The 23,286-nt window shown below is 41.7% G+C and overlaps 1 protein-coding gene across 4 annotated transcripts; it reads left to right on the top strand.

The window, feature by feature from the left end:
* The first annotated feature begins 203 nt into the window (after positions 1–203).
* aclyb (ATP citrate lyase b) lies at positions 204–22,930 on the top strand. Of its 4 annotated transcripts, XM_047609445.1 has the most exons (30): positions 204–384; positions 4,001–4,183; positions 4,443–4,565; positions 6,499–6,561; positions 6,804–6,994; positions 8,225–8,304; positions 8,432–8,562; positions 9,361–9,479; positions 9,609–9,745; positions 9,960–10,021; positions 11,350–11,467; positions 11,578–11,732; positions 12,178–12,271; positions 12,931–12,987; positions 13,523–13,552; positions 15,357–15,498; positions 16,891–17,059; positions 17,143–17,247; positions 17,340–17,536; positions 17,611–17,692; positions 17,779–17,889; positions 17,982–18,109; positions 18,199–18,292; positions 19,253–19,407; positions 19,500–19,650; positions 19,753–19,896; positions 19,985–20,098; positions 20,548–20,630; positions 21,412–21,488; positions 21,590–22,930. In XM_047609445.1, the coding sequence occupies exons 2-30, from the start codon at positions 4,025–4,027 to the stop codon at positions 21,682–21,684; spliced, it is 3,366 nt and encodes a 1,121-aa protein (XP_047465401.1). In that variant the 5' UTR covers positions 204–384; positions 4,001–4,024; the 3' UTR covers positions 21,685–22,930. The 4 variants fall into 4 exon arrangements, with proteins under 4 accessions (XP_047465401.1, XP_047465403.1, XP_047465402.1 ...); XM_047609447.1 differs by lacking the exon at positions 12,931–12,987; XM_047609446.1 differs by lacking the exon at positions 13,523–13,552.
* Positions 22,931–23,286: the final 356 nt, after the last annotated feature.

Raw genomic sequence — 23,286 nt, 5'->3', positions numbered from 1 at the left:
TCCTCCAAAGAGTTAATTGATTTTTTTTTTTTAAAAAAATGAGCTCATTCGTTTGTTTTTTTTATTTTATTTTTTTTTTTTTTAAATATTACACTGATTTATCGCTTGATTCGTCCAAGGGCCCACGGTGCGACTGACGTCATCACGTGACGCCACCACATGACCACGTTTAAGCCAATCGGGCGCCGGGAAGGGCCGACGTCAGATTATGGTGCGACAGGAGGAGAGTACGTGAGGAGGTGGCAGCAGGCAGCGGTAGCAGCAGCAGCAATAAATAATAATAGCCACTGATAGGAGCTGACTCCGGTTCAAGAGCTGTCTCATTCTTTCTCCCACGAACACGCTTCGCGTTTCCTGCGAGGAGGCGCTGCTTTAATTGTCAAGGTAACCGCTTTATTCGCTCATCTAATGTCCGTTTGTGTAGCAGCTATCCTGTTGTAGCCTGTCAGATATGTCGGATATGAGATGCTGATGTGGTGTGGTGCTGGTAGTGAGGTGTGTCTGCCAAAAAAAAAAAAAAAAAAAACCGCAGCGAGACAGTGAATGTCATCTTGCCAGAAACCGAAAAAAATATTTAAATGCTTCCTACTTTGTTTCTTTTAGCTCTTCCACTGTGAACCGGCGCGTTTTGAAACGATTTTAACTGAAGCTAACGCAAGCTTACATCATCTTCAAGCTGCAGCTTCCCTGCTTTTGATTTAGATTTAGATTTGCACATGTATTTATTTATTTATTTATTTAACTCTTATTAAGGTTTTAGCCATTTCTCTCTCACCTCCCGGAAGTTGTTCCTTATTTGCTCAAAGCGTGATAGAGTCATTGCTGAACTTGCTCAGCTTGCTAGTTCAGGCTGCAGAGTCAGTGGGTGTGGTGGCTCATACAGGAGCTTCATTCATACGAAGTGATGCTAAGCCATGTAAAACAGCAGCTGTGTCTGTATCAGTTAGCCCCCACCCCACCCCACCCCCCTCGTGATGCTGCTGTGCCCCCCAAAATCAAGTTTCAACCCCCCCACCACCACCCTCCTTCTACCTCAGGAGTCTGTACCACAGAGATTTCACGGGTGGGCAGCTTCAAACAATAGACAGGAGCCGTGGATTATGTCCTGCTAAATACTGGGACATCTGTCTCTGGTGGTGGTGGTGACGTGATATAGTCTTTAAAAGCTGAATCGAAGCCAACGCAACCATCCTATAAAAAAAAAAAAAAAAAATGATGAGGAGAGGTCATAAATGTTATCAGTAACAAAAGAGCCAGAGGAGATAAGATGCATTTAATCTAGGTCACTGCGTTGCTGGATGGTTGATGCTGAAGTTTCTTGCGTCTTCTTAAATTAGAGCTGTCGACCGATTAGGAATTGGAAATACTGGAAATACTATATATTTAGAAACTATTTGTACTCAGTTGCAGAAACATTAGATTAGATTAAACTTTTTTTTTTCTCATTGCAGATAGTACAGGTACACAACAGGCCAAACGTTTGGAAGCAGGATGAAATTTGCATAAAATGACCATAAAAGATCGTAGTTTTATTGGTATACAAAATAAACATGATTATTATACAAAGAGCAACTTATCAGGAGACATTTTTACTATGATTATCAGGAGTTTTTCTTTCTTCATAGTAACCTCTGACTTTAAGAACAGCGTGGCATTTAAGAGTTAAAGTGAATAATGCAAACTGATTTGCTTTTTTTTGTACTTTTGCACTAAAGTTGTGACTCTTGCAAATCTTCTCGTCCCTAAAACGAAGCCCTTCTTTTCTTTTGCTGATATTTATCCAGCAATGATCAGTAACATCAATGTTCACCTAAAGGTGAACTGAGGAAATGGTCTGAAAAAGTCTGATCATGCAGATTACACTGCTTATGCACATGATTACACTGCTTATTTAAATCTTTAATTTGATCTCATTTGATTTATATTTCTTGTGGTTTTATGAGCGTTTACTTTTATTTGCAACAAAGCTACGGTGACAGAGTAATTTTCCTCGTGGATCATTAAAGTCTGTCTACGTCTAAATGCATCTCAACATACATAGAACTCATGCAGCTTTTTAAGAATGCCATTGTTGTTAGGATAGAATAGAAAGTAGAAGTTGCTTCCAAACTTTTGGCCTGTAGTGCACATGCACAACGAGCACAGTGCAGTTTAGCATCTTGCCAAAAAGTGTGAAAAATTTATAATGGGGAGCAGACTTGTCCTAACTCTGACCTAAAGTATTTTAGTGTAATACGTCAGTATTTCTGTCATGAACAGTCACACACGTGTACTCTTACATGAGCACATAAATGCATATAAACATAAATATATGCATGTGCCTTTGCATACACCTGTGAATGTGTCCTAGTATAAGAGTTCTGCACTAAATCCACCTATATGTTTGTTATAAAGTTGAGTTTATGTTCAAACGGAGAAAGAAAGGTGGTAGTTCAACAGGATGATAGTTTTGAAGGACGCACTTTGTCTTGGTGCTGTTGAACGCGCGTTTCATTAAATGCAAAACTGATTCTGTTATTTAGTCTACACCACTGATAGCAACACATGTCACTAGGTCACAGTTTACTAGTACTACAAACCTCGGCCTCCAAAATGTAAACACACTTCCACATCCACTGCTCTCTCAGAGGTCGCTGAGCAGGTTTGGCAGCGTAGTATGATGTTCAATTAAAAAAAAAAAAAAAAAAAAGATATATCGAGGCCGTCACTGGAACCTGTTGTATGTTTTTCCTGCTCATCTTAGAGCCATAGGTTAGAACAAATTAAACAGTGTGTATTTTATTAACCCTGAATGAGGACGCGATGATTCATTCGCAGCTATTTCTTGAAAATGATGAACAAAAAGTTGCCATCAGTCGCGTACAAGACCCTTAAAACTCAACAGTAATTCTTTTTAATGTGTTTTCCCCCAGTGGTTTGTTGGTTTCACCCAAACAGAGAAACGTTTCTTTAAGCCGAATGAATGAATGACTGCATTAAAGCGCTCTATCCGAGCAGAGGCTATTGATAAGAGGGAAAATGTGGCTTTTTATAGCATGTGTCTAATGCGTGGCATCCAGGAAACAACCAGGAAAAATGTTACGTACATATTAGAAGTTGCCCTCTTCGCTTGTTGCGAGCATTTTGTTTCCTGTTTATCCCAGTGAGAGCACATTTACAGAAAAGGCTGTGGAAAGCTCAAACACAAGATAAGTGTCATTAAAAGACTTGAATTCACTGTCAAAGAATGAATGAATGTCCACACCTTACAAACCTACAGCATGCGACAAACTTTAGATCAAATAATTAAATAATGTATCACTTCAGTGTGTTTGCATTATTTTCTAAGGTGACCTTATTTGCTCTACTGTTAATCTGTAAATACCACAAAGTTGTTTCACTCAATTCATTACATAACCTTAACTTTCTTGGTACTTTTGAAGGCCGGGTTTCAGGAGGCTGGCACTCATCCACGATTTGTGGCCTAGCGTCATCTGTATCTGTCATCTCCCCGACCACCTTTGCACTCAGAGGTCCCTGCCTCTGTGCTTCAAAGTCAGCGCTGTGCTTTCATGTGCTCGTCCTGGCTCAGTTCATGACACACGTGCCCGACTCCGTGCCGTGATACATTAATCTCGTGCCGAGTGTCCCTGTGCATTGATTTGTAAAAACCGAGGCGTTGTTGTTGTTGTTGTTCGCTACGGTTAAAGTTACCAGTTGGTAACACAGATAGAGGTTGAACAGCTGATTTAATAAGACACAAATAGACGGAGGTGTTAACAAATAAATAAATAAATAAAAGGCGTTTAGATGTGAATTGTTCAAAAGAGGAAATGCTCTTCAACTTATAAATAAAGCTAGAACGAAGAGAGGCTTTATTTATAACTGCACATTTCCTTCGGTTTAAATCAGACTCCGATTTGGCTTCAAAATGCATCTGTGTGTGTCTTTGTGCGGCGGTCATATGATCCCGTAAGTGACTCTGTGACATTGACCATTAATTAGCCCCCTTCTCCCAAAGGTCCCGTGCTGTCCGAGCGCTGCCATGTCGGCGAAAGCCATCTCCGAGCAGACGGGGAAAGAGTTCTTGTACAAGTACATCAACACCTCGGCGCCCGTGCACAACCGCCTGCGCTACGCTAACGTGACCGCCGAGACCGACTGGAGCCGCCTCACACAGGAGCATCCATGGCTGCTGACGGAGGTGAGGAATACCAGGACGGGCTTTGTCTTTTTTCCCTTTTTTGCTTCTCTGGCTGGTGAGCGGTGATTAAAATCACGAGGCCCATCACGGTGTTCTCTATGTGCACATCATTTGCAGGACGTTATGTCATTACCGTTATAGAGGCATGTGACTGCGACTTTGGATGCAGAGTTTGTGGACATGTCTTGACTAGATCCTGTCTTTTATTTTGTAATTTATACAATATTTCTTCCTCCTCTTTTTTTTTTTTTTTCTGTAGCGGCTGGTGGTGAAGCCGGATCAGCTGATCAAGAGGCGCGGGAAGCTGGGCCTGGTGGGGATCGACCTGGACCTGCAAGGCGTCCAGGAGTGGCTGAAAGCGCGACTCATGACAGAGACCACTGTGAGTTCACCAAAGACAAACCCAGCTTTACGTTTTGGAGGAATAAAATATGAGACCCACTATCACGACTCGTGGAGCTTTATCTGGCATGGAAATACCGCACATTCCTCTGAGAAACAAGGAGGTTCTCATGACAAACGCTGGTTATATGCTTGTTATAAACCAGAATTATGCACTGAGACGCGTTTATTGACCAACAAAAAGTGAAAAAGTTTTTTTTTTTCATGCTCGCAGGCTTATCTGTGACCTTATCTGTGTCTGAATCCATTATACTGTACCAGCTTCTCTTGGCTTTGGAATCTGTGAGATACAACTTTTTCCCCTCGTAATGAAAATCTGGGACCTAACTGCAGGTTGACTGCCATAACATTATGACCTACTATTGTCCAGACCTCTGAAGGTGTAGTAGGTGTAGTATCTGGCACTGAGATGTTAGCATGTTGCGAGGTTTGGCCTCCGTGCATTGGATCCTTGACTGGATTGAGATCTAAGGACTTTGGAGGCTAATAAGTGGTTTCGGCCATTTTGACGCCATAGCAACGGGAACAGCGCAGACCCTGGTCACGTGTACACGTATACGACTTTTGGGTGAAACCGCGTGAGTCTTGCATGTTTCTGTCGACCGTCATGATCCTACAGCCTCCGTCGTCTCGTAACAGCAACAAACAGTGGTGGACTCCAGGGTTGTTGCTAGGGCAACATATACTGTTGCTTCACCACTACGATGAGCTACAAAGGATTATAGATGCAGAACACAAGAGCTGTGATTGGTCCACTTGGTAGTAGCATGTTTCTGCTTTAGCATTTCCGCCTGCTTCTCCATCTCCACAATTTTTCTAATTGGTGGTTTTGGACCAATAAAGATGAAACAAGAGTGTAGTCTCCCGATATTGGTTCGAATCCGACACTTTAAGGCAAATTCAAAAAAGTAAATGAACCGAGTGTTTAACTGCCAGACCCGTCTGTCTCAGATTTTAATTGAGCAAACAAGGCAAAGTGTGCGTTAGTTGCGTTAATCAAGGGGCGGGAGCATCTCGTGGCTTTAAGTTTCGGTTAAGCCTCTACGTCGAGGAAAGTGAGGAACTGAGGAAGTTCGGAGAAACAAGCGTTTGGACGAGTTCAGCAAGATGTTTTCAGCAAACGTTTCATTGTTGAAGGTGAAGGAGGAAGTAGAAAGATAAGTAAACCCGAGTTGGGGGGAAAAAAGGTGACACGTCGCCACCTAGTGTTTGGGTGGTGTTGTTACAGAGCAAGACAGACAAGTATAAATGGTTTGTAGTGGTGCATAGGTTATTATGAGCCTTTAGTCAACACACATTTAACTCGTTGTTGTGTTCCTCAAACTTTTCCTTGAAACCATTTTTTTGCAGTTTTGAAGATGTTCCAACCTGTTCGTCAAACCATCACAATTAGTCCTTTGTTTCAAGTTGCTCAAGTCCTTCCTGTTTTTCCTGCTTTCATCACATCAGCTTGGCGACTTTATGAAGAATCACATACATAACAAACATAACTGAAGATAACAAAAGTTACGTGTGTGTGTTTGTGTATTATGTCACTAAGCGTATGAAGAGAGTGGCAGCTCCATTAGTTTCCAACGTATGGATCTGTTCAGTTCAGAGGCTGTTTAGTGCTGGAGGCCGTGGGTTTATGTTTAGATCTGCCAGGTCAGAGGTTGGTCTATTCTGGTCCCGCATACATTCACACGGGTGTGCACTTCACACGGGCAGATGTCGCACTTCCAACGCAATAAACCACACCATGTGTTTCTGTTTGTTTGTTTCTTTGTGTATAAATCTCATGCATCATGCCACTCACTCTACCCAACGAAAAAATGTGTTTACTTTTTCCAGTGTGGAGGGAAAATGAAACTGTTTAGAGCTTTTCAAGGTTAAACCAACATGGCAGCTTGTGACGCAGTGTTTGTCTTGAACAGGTTGGAAAGGCGAAAGGCGTGCTGAAGAACTTCCTCATTGAGCCGTTCGTCCCACACTCACAGGTAGCGTACGCCAGCTTCTTGTGTTTCGTCATTCCACATCCTGTTGGTTATTTTAAAGCCAAGTCACGGTTGTTCCTGTGGCTTTGAATGACAGATACAGTCTTAAGGATTAACATAGTGCGACTTTAACCAAGGAAACAAGCATTTTTGAACAAACTAGCAGGTGGTTCTGCAGAATGTGCTCTGTTACACGCTGTTTGCAAGTAAAAAACCTGCATGTTTGTGCGTCCTTGTGCACCCAGGAGGAAGAGTTTTATGTGTGTATCTATGCCACGCGTGAGGGCGACCACGTCCTCTTCCACCACGAGGGCGGAGTGGAGGTGGGCGACGTGGACGCCAAGGCCCAGAGGCTGATGGTTGCGGTGGACGAGAAGCTCAGCGCGGAGCAGGTCACGGAGCAGCTCCTCACGCACGTTCCTGACGACAAGAAAGAGTACGGACGCGTGTTTTTTTTTTTTTTTTCTATGGAGTAAATACACCGATCAGCCACAACATTATGACCACTGACAGGAGAACTGAATAACATTTAAACCATCTTGTGACAATTTAATGTTCTGCTGGGAAACTTTTGGACCTGGTATTCATTCATGTGGATGTTATTTAGACATGTACCACCCACCTAGACCAGACCACCCCCCACACCATAGCAATGACACTGGCTTACAGCAGACACACAAAAACACTTTAGGAACGACTCAAAAAAAACATGGAGAACAGAACGAGGTGTTGACCTGGCCTCCAAATTCTCTAGATCCCAAACTGATCAAGTATCTGTGGGATGATCCACCTTAGAGGCCCCTCCCCTCAAAGGCCCCTCCACTAAGTGCAACCGGCTAAGTTTACCTTCTTCTCATGCGACTGACTGTCTTGGTTGTTTTTGTTCCGGACCCGTATACAAGTGTAACGGTTGTGGAGCATGCGCACACGCGCCTTGTCTTGTTAAAGTCTGATTAAGGCGTATACATGCTGGAGAAAATCACTTTCCAGTGGGATAATCTGGACGCCTTAATCGGATAAGAATCTAGATTTTAGTTGGAGTGACGTGTTTACATGCACTTAAGTTGTCCAGTTAAAGTCAGACTTAGACAATAATCCACTTTTTTCATGTGCATCTAAACATACCTACAAACACGCACAAAAAAATGATTTAAGAACAACTAAAAAAAACATGAAGGCCCCTCCCCTCAACACATAGAACCAAACACCTCCACAGTATTAGTAGGGTGGTCATAATGTTATGCCTGAACGGTGTATTTATCTATTTACCTTTCGTCGTTCATGTTTTTTCCTCTTTCATTCTTTGCCATTTTACCCAGACAGACTCTGCGTCTTCACTGCAGTTCTCACGTCCTATCGTTGCTGTGACCTTGAGTTTATTTTGTCCCCCCCCTCTCCCAACATATTTAGATTTCACTAGTGTATTCTGAGAACACGGCGACCTCCCGTTTGAACAGAATAACTCGGTTTGTTTTTGACTCCCGACCTTGCACACACGAAGTAAAGTTTGTTCCTTTGCTTTTTACTGCAGAACACAAGTCTGTTGCAGAAAGGAACCGCTGGTTAACTCTGCTTCTGTTTAATTAAGTTATATTCTAGTACGAGTTCTAGTCACTTATTGTGCAAAGATTTTAAATCTCACACCTTTTTTTTTCTGTTCTTAAAGAGTCCTGGCCAGTTTTATAGTGGGGCTCTTCAACTTATACGAGGAACTCTACTTCACCTACCTTGAGATCAACCCCATCGGTAAACCTCATCATATCACAGTTTGTGTTTTGCTAACAGAAGCATCAGATATTCACCTGATTACTGCTTAGAAGCTATGTAACGTATTCACTCATGGAAATCATTTAATTTTTCTTATCTCAACCAGTTGTCACACAAGAGGGAGTGTACGTCCTCGACATGGCAGCCAAGATTGACGCCACTGCAGATTATATCTGCAAGGCCAAATGGGGCGATGTGGAGTTTCCGCCACCCTTTGGCCGAGAAGCATATCCAGAGGTGAGTTCTTGAAGGTGCACATGCTCAACAAGGAGGGATATGTTTCGAATTTAAGTTCAGTTTCTTTTAGCGATCGAACGCAAACTTATATATAAACTTATATTCATGACTAGGGATGGATATCGTTAGGGTTTTATCTGATCCTGCTGCCAAACTGGTACTTTTGAAACCGTGCAGATGCTTAAAGAATGGAAAACTTTCGTCACAGAGAATAATTCCCCTGGGTGCTTGTATAGGAGCATTAGCATCTCGCACCTTGGGCATCATTCTTACACTGGTTTGGTGGTTTTCTCCGCACTGGTCCCACCACTATTGGTTAAATGTGTAGAGAGGCACTTATTTTATATGCATATATTAAACTTATTATAATTTAATTTGTATGTCATGTATGATTTAATGTACTTATAATACATTATATTATACATAATATTATAATTGTCATTATCACGTCCCAAATATTAGAGTTAAGGATGGTGTCGATGCTTAAAGAATGGGAAACTTTTCATGTCATATCAAACTAGAAAACTTAATAAGCATAAATAACCAAGTGTATTGACTCTTGCCTACCAGTACATGGCAGAAAATAGTGTGTCTTTGTTAGGACAACAGGTCTAAATGAAGAAAATCTAAAATCCCCGTATGAGGACACCGGGTCTCAGGAGGTTAACATTAAACTACATATATGTGTGTATTGTTTTCTTATGTCACAGTTGTAGCTTTAGCATTAAAACGACACTTGTAATGTGGCTTTAAAAGACATTTGTCAAGACTTAACGATATGTTTTTTCCCACTTGCAGGAGGCCTACATCGCAGATCTGGATGCAAAGAGCGGTGCCAGTCTGAAGCTCACTCTGCTGAACCCCCGAGGCAGAATCTGGACCATGGTGGCCGGAGGAGGTGCTTCAGTCGTCTACAGGTAGACTTTTTATTTATTTATAGGGTTTGTATGAGATGCTAGAGTTGATAGCAGCAGCAGCTCTTCATAAAACTAGTAATAAAATAAGATAATTTATATTTTTGTGTTGATCTTGTTGTTTTTCTCCAGCGACACCATCTGTGACCTGGGTGGAGTGGATGAGCTGGCCAATTACGGCGAGTACTCGGGCGCCCCCAGCGAGCAGCAGACCTACGACTACGCAAAGACCATCCTCTCGCTCATGACGCGTGAAAAACATCCTCAAGGTGGGCGCACGCAAAAATTCTTGGCAGCTTAACAGGATCAAAGAAGCCGGTTAATGAGGAAGCACCAACTGGAGGAAGTTTCTAAAGAGTGTGATAGTTGGATCCTTCCTCTGCAGGGTTTTCTATCCAGTTTAATATGTGCACATTACGAACGATAGGCTTCTTCTATGAATAAACACTGTGTTACATGTACACGTGTCTCTTTATCCCACAGGGAAAGTGTTGATCATCGGAGGAAGCATTGCTAACTTCACCAATGTAGCAGCAACATTCAAGGTGAAACACGCTGAGATGTTTGTCTCCTACACAATGCGAAGTAAACTGTTAAACTCCATTTGTTATCACAGGGTTTCAGAGTCAGATCATGACCAGTCATATAGATGCATCTTATATTAAATACATCTGATCTACTCATGAGTCCAGATTAGTTTGAACTGTGACATTCAGCACCTGAAGGTAAATCAGAAACACGAGCTGCTCGTGTTCCTCTGCCCTAGTGGTTCTTTGGCACGCGGCTACACTGATCAGGCATAACATTATGACCACCTTCCTAATATTGTGTAGGTCTCCAAAAACAGTCGTGACTCGTCAGAGATGTGGGCCCTCTGAGGGTGTCCTGTGGTGTCTGGAAACAGGATGTTGTTAGTGGGGGTTGTTCGTCTATTGTTTTTGTGTGTGTGTGCCTGTAGGTACATTTACATGCACGTGAAAAAAAAACGAATTATTGCCTTAATCCGACTTTAACTGGACAACTCAGGTGCATGTAAACACGTCCTCCTTATCTTATTAAGAAACCCAGACAATGCGATGAGAAATCGTTTTTTCCTGGGATGTATACCGCTGCACTGGCGTATGACCCCAGAACAAAAACATCCGAGAAAGCCAGTCGCAGAAGAAGAAGATAAACAGAGCTGGTAGAAGATCCACCTGAGAGATGGCACCATGTTATCTGCATCATAAGTAGCGCACACATTACGTACAAGATTGAAAAAGGTGAATTATTACCCACCTTGTTGTTTATTATATGTTGTTCATTATGTGACATAATAGCTCGTATTAACCCACTGAAAAGACACATATCGCCACCTAGTGCGGAGGAGGAAGACATGTTCCCGTCAGTTATTCTATTTTCTCCGTTGCATGTAAACTGGGACAAGGACCAGATTCAGGAAGTGGTATGGGAGGAATGGCTGCAGCATTCAAGGAGTGTCATTGCTATGGGTTGGTGGGGGGGGGGGGCGGTCTGGTCTGGTCTGGTCTAGGTGGGTGCTACATGTCTAAGTAACATCCACATGAATGAATACCAGGTGCACAAGTTTCCCTGCAGAACTCTGAAATGTCACAAGATGGTTTTAAATGTTATTAACTGTTGGTGGTCATAATGTTGTGGCTGATCGGTGTATGTGCCTTGTTGTGCTATGTTGAGACAACTTTCTGAAATTATACACAACACAGACACAGTAGACAACAATAAAGGGCAATAAAGATTAGACTAAAGTAATGCATCTCAATAAAACAAATGTTTTATTTTACCTACTGCTCTGCTGCTACTACTCTTCTTCTTTGTGCACCACGTAGCTGAGCTTTCTGTTTTCCTCTCTCAGGGCATTGTCAGGGCCATCAAAGATTACCAAGGTCCTCTGAAGGAACACGAAGTCACCATCTTTGTCCGACGTGGAGGCCCCAACTACCAGGAGGGGCTGAGGGTGATGGGGGAAGTAGGTGGGTGAACCACAAATGCATCAGATTTTGTGTGAACATATTTGGTTGCAAATATAAAAAATAAAAAAGAGCTATTTCAAGTGTTTTATTTTTTTTCTTCTTCTCTGTAGGGAAGACCACGGGTATACCCATTCACGTGTTTGGAACCGAGACCCACATGACGGCCATTGTTGGGATGGCTCTGGGCCACCGGCCGATCCCTAACCAGCCCCCGATGGACGCGCACACGGCCAACTTCCTCCTCAACGCCAGCAGCAGCGCTAAGGTATTGGTCATGACATGTTGGGTAAATATTGGAGGTTCTTTAACCACTCCCTCAAATAAAACGACATATTGTTTGTCGTTATGTTGTCGTGTGTATCTGGTTTTAAAATTAACTGATGATGCATAATGGAGTCACATTATATACATGTTTATGAACCAAAACAGGCCCGTGATAAGATTCATTCTTGCGTATTTAAACACGGTTTAAGCTTTGAAAGGTTTGAACTTTGGACTTTGTTTAAGTAGTTCTATTGTGTAGTCGTCTTTTCATGTAGGCTGGGAGCATACCAGTCCTTTTTATCATCATCATCATCTATTTGAAAAGAAAAACACCAGTTATACCATGTCAACAGATTATCTCAAAACTTAAATTTAGGTAAATTTGAGCCATGGCTTTTGATTAAAAGTGATTTATTATTGATTTATTGTTTTGTTCTATACTCTAGACTCCAGCCACGACACGAACGGCTTCATTCTCAGAAAACAAGACGTCTAATGATGTCACTCCGGCCAAAAAGTGTAAAGCAGGACTCCCAGCAGGTAATAAACACAGGGACACGTCTGGTTTGCTTCTCATCGTCTAGGCCAGTGATTCTCAACCGTGGGACCTCTAGTGGTCTGTGGTGTAATTGCAAGGGGTTTGTGAAAATAAAATTCTTTTAAAAAAAAGAAAAACAATCATATGACATTTATAGAAAAGGGATTATTTTACTCAAATTTATCTACATAAACTACAGAGGGTTGCATTATTCAAAGTTACTGCATGACACAGTTAATACAAACTTAACACAATCTGCATCCATCTCAAATTTCAGTGGGCATGCACCATTCATTTCCTAATGAGGCTCTTATTGTGAAACATCTGCAGGAAGCTGTTAACGTGCACGTTCAGGCTAGCACTTGAAATTAAGCTAAGCTGATTACGCCGAACATCCAGGACCCCAAAAAAAGGTTGAGAGCCACTGGTCTCCTCCATATTTACTCATGCACATCTGCTTTTTTCATTTCTCCCATCCTCGCTTCTTGTATTTCTACCTCCCTTCCCCTCAAATGCCGCTGTCACTACGATTATGCATTCACATACATTTTTCTTTCCAATTCTCCTCCTTTCTTCTTATTTTTCTCTATTTTTTTTTTTTTTTGTTTTTGCTGCACAATCTATCCACTCACGTCGTCTCCTTCATGCTTGTTTCTCTAAGACACTCTTCATTCTATAATGTGGCCTCAGAAGAATGTGGTCACAGGCGGTTGTGAAGGTAAGTGATGGTTGTGCCGTGCTGTCACTGCGCTCGGCTGCCCTCTCTCTCTGTCTCTACACCGGTGTGCCCCCCCCCCCCCCTTTTCTCCTCTTTTTTCCTCTGCCGCCCCCTTTTAGCCTCAGTGGAAACGAGTGTGACCCCTCCAGCAGCTCTTCAGTAATCCTTTGGGTGCACTTTAAAATCTTTTAGATGAGATTGAATTATTGCACTGTGTAAATTGTGGGGGTTGATGTGGTCCTCAAATTAAACATTATAATGTCAAGCCTAATAAATGCAAGACCTGTCATCTTCACACTGGTTTGTGTGTTGCTGTGCAGGGTTGACTGTACAAAAATAAAAAAATCTGCATGCTCTGTAGCAGCTGAGCTTTGCATGCTCTTTCCTCTGCTGTGTTATTTTTTTGTTTTTTTTTATATGCACACACAGATTGTGCATTGAAGTGCGTCCAGTGATTAAACTGATAAGTCGTTTTCTCTTTTCTTTTTTTTGCTCATTTTGTCACATTTTGTGTTCCCGTCCTGTGGGGTCACAGAAGTTCAAGCCTCTTCAGGCTGCAGCGGAGGTATGGAAGGGTGTGAAAAGCCTGTCCTCCCGCCCTCTGCATCCTCTGCCCCCCCGTCCCCCGTCCCCCTGCCTTGTCCCGTTTTTTTGTCCACTCTCTCTTCATAACGGTTTATATCCACAGTTTGTCAAAAATGCTTGTGGTGGCTTTACTAACCCTCAACAATGCTGTTTTATATCTTAGATCTGAAGATGACTGAGCACATATTCACTTTCACGCTCGCATCGCTGAATATTCAATGCAACTTTATTTATGAAGCACTTTAAAACAACCACAGAACCAATAAATAAATAAAAAAATAAGAGCTACGCAATAAGACAAAACAATAAAATCACATAAAATGAGAATAAAACAAAATCTATGTCTTACGGGATATCAAAGGCCATGGAGAATATTTTAAAGTGGAATTTATTTAGACATTATTGTTGGTAGAAAGTGTATCATGCACCGATCAGGCACAACATTATGACCATTGACAGGAGACGTAAATAACATTTAAACTATTTTATGACAATTTAATGTTCTGCAGGGAAACTTTTGGACCTTGTATTCATTCATGTGGATGTTACTTTGAAATGTAGCACCCACCTAGACCAGACCAGACCAGACCAGACCAGGCCCCCTCCCCTACCCCATAGCAGTGACACTCAGCAGGATGCAGCTTAACACACTTTAACGGAAAGTCTCAAAAAAAACATGAATAACCTGGTTTTCAAAATCACTAGATCCCAAACTGATCAAGTATCTGTGGGATGATCCACAGAGGATTATCGCCCTCAACCCATAGGACCTAAACGCCCAAATTAACAACATCCCAGACACCACATGACGCCCTCAGAAACCCAGAGGCTCCAATGAATCACAACTGCTCTGAATGCACGAGGGGAAACCTACACAGTATTAGGAAGGTGGTCATAATGTTATGCCCGATCGGTGCATGTGCTTCTGTAAGACGAGCTTCATCCCAGAACACGACCCCCCCCCCCCCCCCCCCCCCCCCCGGACATGTCCTAATCCAATTTAAGGTACATTTCACACCGACGCCGCATCACTTTCTTGTAACAGAGACGTACAGCTCTGCTGCAGAGAAGTGTCACTTTCACCAGGCCTCAGCTTAGTCAGATTCCCCAGGTTGTTTTGTCTCACACACTGCTGCTTATCCCCTGTGGTATGTGGAGTTTTCTAGTTAAATAAGTAGTAGAGATCTGCATCATCAACAGCTAAATACCGTATAGTTTATTTTAAGTCGTGAACTGTCTCTGAGAATGCGCTGCAACTTTTACAAACCTTCAAAAGCTTCATCAAAATAAAATAAGAGGAACTTTACTAAATGCACTGAAAACCTCGTCTACACATATATATACACATTAGCTTTCTTCCCTTCTGAGGGACAGAAGTTGTCGACTGTCTTATCAGAGACGAATCAGCTGCACGGGTGTCGCTGGTGTTTTATAATGATCTGAGACTTTAGACTGTGTGACTTTTTTATTTTAAGTAACGTGAGTAAGTTAATCTTAATCTAAGAGTGTGGCTTTGATGGTGTAAACAAAATAACTTGCATAAAAAAAGCAAAAAACAGTTTACATGATTGTTAATGGGTAAAAAATCCTGCTTATTGTGGCAGCGTTAAATTCTCTCTACTTCCTCCGTGTCACTGAGTTCTCTTTGTGCTCGTCCCACCTCCATCCCCGGTGTTTACCTGAGCCCAGCTCCTCTCCTCCCCTCATGGTCTGTGATTGGTTTTTATTTTGTCTTCCAGCTCTGACTCTTCTCTCTCTCTCCCTCTGCCTCTTCTCTCCTTCAGCCAAAGCCACCACACTTTTCAGAAACAACACTAAGGCCATTGTGTGGGGCATGCAGACCCGGGCCGTGCAGGGCATGCTGGACTTCGACTACGTGTGCTCCCGGGACGAGCCTTCGGTGGCGGCCATGGTCTACCCCTTCACGTAGGTTACCCGGCACCTTGTCCCTCCTCCAGCTAAATAAAATGAAGGCAGAATATTAAAATGAGGAGAAGTAGAGAAGCAGATCATACACATATTTTTTTGGAATGCTGTAAATATTATACGATCATGTAGGTGCTATAACTAAGGATATTCTGGGCTACGTAATAACTAAGGAATGCAAGGTTCTGTATCATCAGGACATATACATGATTATGTTATTGGCACGGACAGATATTAGTGAATGCAAGAAGACAATAACAAGAAAATGGTATACTACTACTACTACTTTAGAGCCACGGCTGAGAGGAAACGAAGTGGATCAAAGTTGAAGATACCAGGATCCTTCCCTCTTGTAACCTTAGTGGACAGAAATGTCCCATTGACTTCCATTATAACTCAATTTTTTTAATTTCCCAGCCATGACATAATAATATCAGTCATTGTGTAATATTAGGGTTTTATTTATGAGAGATATGATCAGATTTGTCATTTTTAGTGTTAATGTAATTTTAAATCTGACGCTACACAAAAACTAATAATTCAATCAAGTCAGTATGTTAGATAATCTTGCTCATACCCAAGACTGATTTGAAAATAATGCCCCTGCCTCCTAACATTAGTTTTATGGAAAATAGCTATTTTTTTCTTAAAAACAGTGACTTCAAGCGATCAAACTGGAATTTAAAGCGTTCAAATCATTATAAAAATTATTCAGTTTGTAGTTTTGTAAAGTGCTGAAGTGGTTTAAGAGATTTATGCAGAAAAAAATATTAATCAGTTAAGTTTTTATAGCAGTTTGTGGACATGGACGTTTTTATCTGCTAAGGTTTCAAGATGGTGGTAATTTTTTTATACAGCGTTGAAGGCTGTGCAAAAAAATAGGGAGCCACCAGTTGGACAAATTTCAATAGTACAAGTGCAAAGTTTTTCCAGGTCACACACAGGCCATATTAAACACACACAAGGTGCAAAATATTTAAGATGTTACACAAATAGGAAATCTCAATGTGGTTCTTTACATGGCTTATTTATTTCATTATGTTGGAAAAACAAAGTTCTGTTTTGTCACGATCTCCAGAAACTTAATTGTTATTTAGCCAACATTAAAGAAAAAAAACAAAAACAAATGACTCACTTTACAGTGGACCTATTACATTAGGCTATTATTTTACTACATTAAAGTTTTTAAGGGCAAAACAAAATAAATAACTTGAGAAAACAGAGGAAATTAATATGTTATCATGATAAAACACAAAAAAATAATATGCGAACGCATGGCCCCTTAGGGCTTCCGTAGAAATTTACCTTTTGTTCTAGTTTCATCTTTTTCCATATGAAGTCATCCATGTTTATTTGTTTTCTGCTTCTTCCCATTCATGTTTTGCACAACAGGGGAGACCACAAGCAGAAGTTCTACTGGGGCCACAAAGAAATCCTGCTTCCCGTCTACAAGAACATGGCCGACGCCATGAAGAAGCACACCGAGGTGGACGTCCTCATCAGCTTCGCTTCCCTGCGCTCGGCCTTCGACAGCACAATGGAGGCCATGCAGTACCCGCAGGTAGGAGGACGCGCCGCGTGAAATATGTTTACGTACGAGCTCAAACTTCAGGACGCGAGCTTAAAGTCTAACCTCGTTTTCAGTTTCACACCATTGCCATCATAGCCGAGGGCATCCCCGAAGCCCAGACGAGGAAGATGATCAAGATGGCCGACGAAAAGGGCGTCACCATCATCGGCCCGGCCACGGTACGGGAGCCGTCGTGTCACCAGACGTCTGAAGGTTGACGCACGCATGATGGTAACTAATGCATCGTGTCGATGTCGTCCTCCTCCTCCAGGTTGGAGGCATCAAGCCGGGTTGTTTCAAGATCGGCAACACGGGCGGCATGTTGGACAACATCCTGGCCTCCAAACTCTACCGTCCCGGGAGCGTGGCGTACGTTTCCCGCTCCGGGGGAATGTCCAACGAGCTGAACAACATCATCTCACGCACTACAGACGGCGTCTATGAAGGCGTGGCCATCGGAGGAGACAGGTATCAGAACGTCCTTTGTTTTAAATAAATAAATAAAAATGAATTTTATTTAATGCCCTCATGTTTCTGTCCAGATATCCAGGCTCCACCTTCATGGACCACGTCCTCCGCTACCAGGACACTCCAGGGGTTAAGATGATCGTGGTGCTGGGAGAGGTGGGAGTAACTCCAGGAACGCTTCTGTTTTGCTCCACACCAACAGTTTCCCATCTTAATATCCCTTTTTTTTAACGTTTTTACAGATTGGAGGCACAGAGGAGTATAGAATCTGCCAGGGCATCACAGAGGGCAGGATAACCAAACCGGTGGTGTGCTGGTGCATCGGAACCTGCGCCACTATGTTTGCCTCAGAGGTCTGTTTGAAGTATTTTTGAGAAAGAATTAGTTTTGTTTCTGTTTCTATCCTCCTCTGGACGGTTTTAACACGTGCTACTGCCACCTTCAGGTTCAGTTCGGCCACGCAGGAGCTTGCGCCAACCAGGCCTCGGAGACGGCAGTAGCCAAGAACCAGGCCCTGAGGGACGCCGGGGCTTATGTACCGAAGAGCTTCGATGAGCTCGGGGACGTCATCAGGTGGGAAACTTGTCGCATGATCACACCATAAAAGGAACGTCTGTTTTTTGAGGGATATTTGCTAACGCTTTGCATATGTGGTGGAACAGGACTGTTTACGATGATCTGGTGGCCAGTGGCACCATCATTCCTGCTCAGGAGGTTCCTCCCCCAACAGTTCCCATGGATTACTCCTGGGCCCGGGTAAGAACCACACGATACTAAAACCCATACAGGATTAAATGAAACCTTAGAACTAGAGATGGATGTAACGTTGCTTAAAGAATGGAAAACAAACAAACTTTTTATTTTTTAAGGCATTTTGTGATGTGCAAGTTGAAATATTAATGTAAATAATGTAAATACAACTAAGACTAAGAAATAAATTAACCAATATAAAATAAAATTCACAACAAACTGTCATAATAATAATAATAATAATAAAAGCAGTAGTGTGGGGTCTGGCAGGCTGTGAAAGACACTATATTTCTCAACTTTTAAATGCATAATCGCATATTCACAACATTTTCTATTAGTTGAGAGAGAAATGAATGCAGTAGATTGACTAAAGATGGACTATTTTACTGTGATGATGAGTAAATATTGTAGAATAATCCCACACTAGTAGTAAAACAGGTTTGCATGGCCCCGTGTTAGCACTAATGTGGAAATCTGAGGACATTTACAGCTCAGATATAAAAAAAAAAAAATAATAATTAAATGTTATCAAGATGAAATGAAGAAACAGAGACAATTACGTGACATATTTAAACTGAAATGTCTGTGATGTCAAAAGCAGCACTACCGGCTACCGTAATAACTGTAGTCTGTGCGCAACATTTTTTCCTCATTCATAAAAAAGCTAAAATTGGGGACTTTTTCGGGGACAGCTTTAAGCCGGGGGACAGGTCTTCCAAAATAGAGACTGTCCCCAGAAATCAGGGACATCTGGTCACCCTAAAAAACACCACAACACCAAGTCCTCTTGTTCTGTTGCTACATTTTTCGGACCTTTCCATCTTCACCACACCAAACGCCGTGTAATCAAATACACCGATACGTCGGTATATTAAAAATTCATATCATAACGGAAACAAATACCGGTATTCGGTATGAACCAGTATACCACGCTTCTTATATTTGTATTTTTATTTTTCTCTCCAGGAGTTGGGCCTGATTCGTAAGCCGGCCTCATTCATGACGAGCATCTGTGACGAGCGAGGCCAGGAGCTGATCTACGCCGGCATGCCCATCACCGAGGTCTTCAAAGAGGAGATGGGTCTGGGAGGAGTCCTGGGCCTCCTCTGGTTCCAGCGCAGGTTGGTGTAATCATCAGAGAGACTGCGTTGATGAGAAGGCATTTCGAGTTTTGTTCACCACCTCCTTCTTGTTGTGTTGACCTCCCGTCCAGGTTGCCGCGTTACGCCTGCCAGTTCATTGAGATGTGCCTGATGGTGACGGCTGATCACGGCCCCGCTGTCTCCGGCGCTCACAACACCATCGTCTGTGCTCGCGCTGGCAAAGACCTGATCTCTAGCCTCACCTCCGGCCTGCTCACCATCGTCAGTACTATCTCCTTTAGCTCTGATGATTATAAACCCATTTACTGAAACAGACTTAAAATCCTTTCTGCACTGATGAATTGTGCATTCGGTGAAACGCAGGGCGACCGTTTCGGAGGCGCTCTGGATGCAGCAGCGAAGCAGTTCAGCAAAGCATTTGACAGCGGCATGCTGCCCATGGAGTTCGTCAACAAGATGAAGAAGGATGGAAAGCTCATCATGGGCATCGGCCACAGAGTCAAATCTGTATGCAGCTCAGTATTCTCATAGTCTATAAACTATTATTACGTTAAAGTGGAAATTATTTAAAGGTTTGTTCATGTTTTCATTTCAGATCAACAATCCAGACATGCGGGTGCAGATCCTGAAGGATTTTGTTAAGCAGCACTTCACTTCGACCCAGCTGCTGGACTACGCCCTGGATGTGGAGAAGATCACCACCTCCAAGGTACCACAGCCAAACAGAAGCAAAGCATGTGAAGCTTAAAGATACACGTTGAGTAGACGAGTGCACGCGATAAGTCGCATTCAGTTAGTTAAAGGGGAATTTTTATTATTCTGAGAACTCATAATTAAGATTTTAAACTAAGAAACATGTGTTTTACACAAGTTTTCCTTTTCTAAAATTAATATAAATAAGTGCAGTAAGGGTTTTTTTTTCAAATAAAATACATGTTTTTATTCTCATTTATTAAAATTAAAGAAAAGCTTGTCAGAAAAGCCACCGTTCAACATTATTTTTGACAAACATACTCTTAAATCCAGCTATAAATATTCTTAGATTTCTCTTCAGCTTTCGACATGAGTGTGAATGAGCTCCTTCCCTTGTTTTAATAAAGAGGTCAGCTGGTTCTCTAATGCTCTGTTTTTCCTGTTGTTGTTTTTGTTGTGTTTCAGAAACCCAACCTGATCCTCAATGTAGACGGTTTTATTGGTGTAGCCTTTGTGGACCTCCTCAGGACATGTGGCGGCTTCACACGGTGAGAATAATCTGGCGTGTGGGGAAATTGAGTGAATGGGTTTATTTTAGCGTTTCAAACATAAAATATGTAACTATTTATACATTCAAAAGAAAGAAATTATGATTATAACACAAAAACAAGACAAAAAAAAACAGAATTAGCCCGTTTGTTTGAAGAAAAAAAAACACTTTTTTAAAATAACTACCCCTTTCTTTTCTGTTTATTCTATACAAACTCATCATTTATTCTTTGTATCATATATATAATTTAAAATGGTGACGTACATGTTACTTCAATAAGTGATTGGAGTGTTTTTAAACATCCAAAAGCTTTGAAGACATAATCCATCACCAACCAAACCAAACCTTATTTCAGACTTTTTACTAATTATCAGGAGCAAATAACTTTCTAGACTAGACCACAACATTATGACCACTGACAGGTGTGAATAACATCTTGTGGCATTTCAGTTGTTCTGCTGGGAAACTTTTGGACCTGGTGTTCATTCATTCATGTGGATGTTACTTAGACATGTAGCACCCACCTAGACCAGACCAGACCAGATGGTTATGCCTGATCAGTTATCATAATCTAGGATGATGTAATTATATTTAAAGATTTTTACAATGTATCAGCACGTATAAGTCGTACCTGGGAGAATCTGGTTGTATGACTAAAGTTTGCATGAGGTTCATTGTGGAAAATCCCAAAGCCTGAAGTGAATTGTTTGTGTTGCTGCTGTGAATGTAAAGAACACTGGCCGCTATTGTTCCTCTCATGAATGTTGAACTGGTTCCAGGGATGAGGCTGACGAGTTCGTGGAGATCGGTGCACTAAATGGGATCTTTGTCCTTGGCCGTAGTATGGGCTTCATTGGTGAGTGCCGCTCAAACCGGAGCCATGACACTGAAAAACTGAGTCCAGAGTCCTGAAACTGGAGCAGACCTCTAACCTGTGTGCGTTACTTCATACTTCAGGTCATTACCTGGACCAGAAGAGGCTGAAGCAGGGTCTGTACCGCCACCCCTGGGACGACATCTCCTACGTGCTTCCCGAACACATGTCCATGTAAAAGGCCGCGTCGTCTGGGCAGCGTCACACCCGCTTAACGAATATATCTGTACTCTTTGTTTATGACAGCAGCTGCCATGAGGAAAAAAAATTAGGGCATGACGTTTCTGGAAAGTGGAAGAACTATCTGAGGGAACCAGGTAGAGGGTTTTTACTCTAGTTTTTATGGAGAAAAAAGGGGGAAGTATATTTTTAGATTTAGTTTTTGACAAATTATCTGAATCGCAGCAATTGAAGGAGCACAAAAACCAATGAAGACGTAAACTCAAATACATGTGAGCTGTTGGTGCAAGAGCAGGATTGAATGCGCATTTAAAAGTCCTCACTCGTGCGTTAGAGTCTGGACAGTTCATCTGCATGAACAGCTGCTGAACAGCAATATGGTACCTTTTTTTTTGTATGCGACTTACAGACAAATAGCCACGATTTAATTTAATGAGCCCACGAGGAGGAGTATGCACCTTAGTTTAAACCCTAGATGTAAGATCAGTTTAAGTTTCACCCAGAAAGAAGGAGTTTCTTTCATTGCAAGTTAAACCAAAGTTGTTTTAGGGGAATTTATTTTTGTTAAAAAATAAAATAAAAAAAACACAACAAAATTCAGTGGTAGCTGTTATACATAAATTGTGAAGAAGAGGCCTCCCAATGGAATAAATGGGAGTTAAGGGTCAGTCCACCATTGCCTTTCCTGGAACCACCATGTTTACAACCTCGGTTGTATAGAAGTGGTTGAAGTTCATCAGCTACTGTAAATTAGTTGCGGTTTTCTTTTTTTTGTTTGTTTGTTTTGTTTTGTTTTGTGTTTTTTTGTTGTTTTTTTAGGTGTTCAAGTCTTCATGCAAAGTTTCGAGCTTGTGTTGTGTTTCTGAGTAAACTGTTGGACAAGAAGAAGACGCAGAAGCATGAAGAGTTTTCGAGCAAAAATGCTTCGTGAATGAGCCCTGTGAGTCTTGAAAACGTGTTTTTTGCGAGGGACCATGAAGGCATGAAGTCTTACTTAACTTGGAGGAGGAGGAGGAGTGGGGGGGGGGGTACTGTCTCTGAAATGACATTGTTCAGCTTTCACTAAAGACTTGACACCAACTCCGTGACACTTTGTTAACAGTCTACTGTAATTGCCTGCTGTGTTCGATCTTTGTTTTGCTACTTTTATTTAACTGTGGAAAAAAAATGCTTTGTTTTTTTTTTTTTGTAATATGCTATCATATATTAGAATAATAATAAAGAACTTATTGTTTTACTTTTCAGTTTTGGCTGTTTAATGGTATTTAATGGGCAGAAAATCTGAATAATGTTTTATTTAAGAATTAGTTGATAATAGCAGAAGAAGAAGAAGGTTCTGGGTTCTGATCCATTGGCGTTGGAGTTAAATGTTCTCAATGCTTTTAAAAAATAATAATAATGCTGGCTCTGAATCCTGGACAATAACTGCACCATCGATTAAAGTGTGTAAGAGTAGAAACTAAAAGCTGCTCCACGCTGACAGTGAAGGACTTTATTCATGCATTATATGACAACAACCTCAACGAGGGAATTAACAAAGGCAGGAGTATAATGAATGAGGAGAAACTTAAATATTCAGTTATTCCATATCTTCCAGTAT

The sequence above is a fragment of the Mugil cephalus genome, chromosome 16 (assembly GCF_022458985.1).
Source record: "Mugil cephalus isolate CIBA_MC_2020 chromosome 16, CIBA_Mcephalus_1.1, whole genome shotgun sequence".
In the NCBI taxonomy this organism is placed as follows: domain Eukaryota; kingdom Metazoa; phylum Chordata; class Actinopteri; order Mugiliformes; family Mugilidae; genus Mugil; species Mugil cephalus.
The sequence above is the reverse complement of the archived record's forward strand: the minus strand, read 5'-3'. Positions and strand labels throughout refer to the sequence as shown.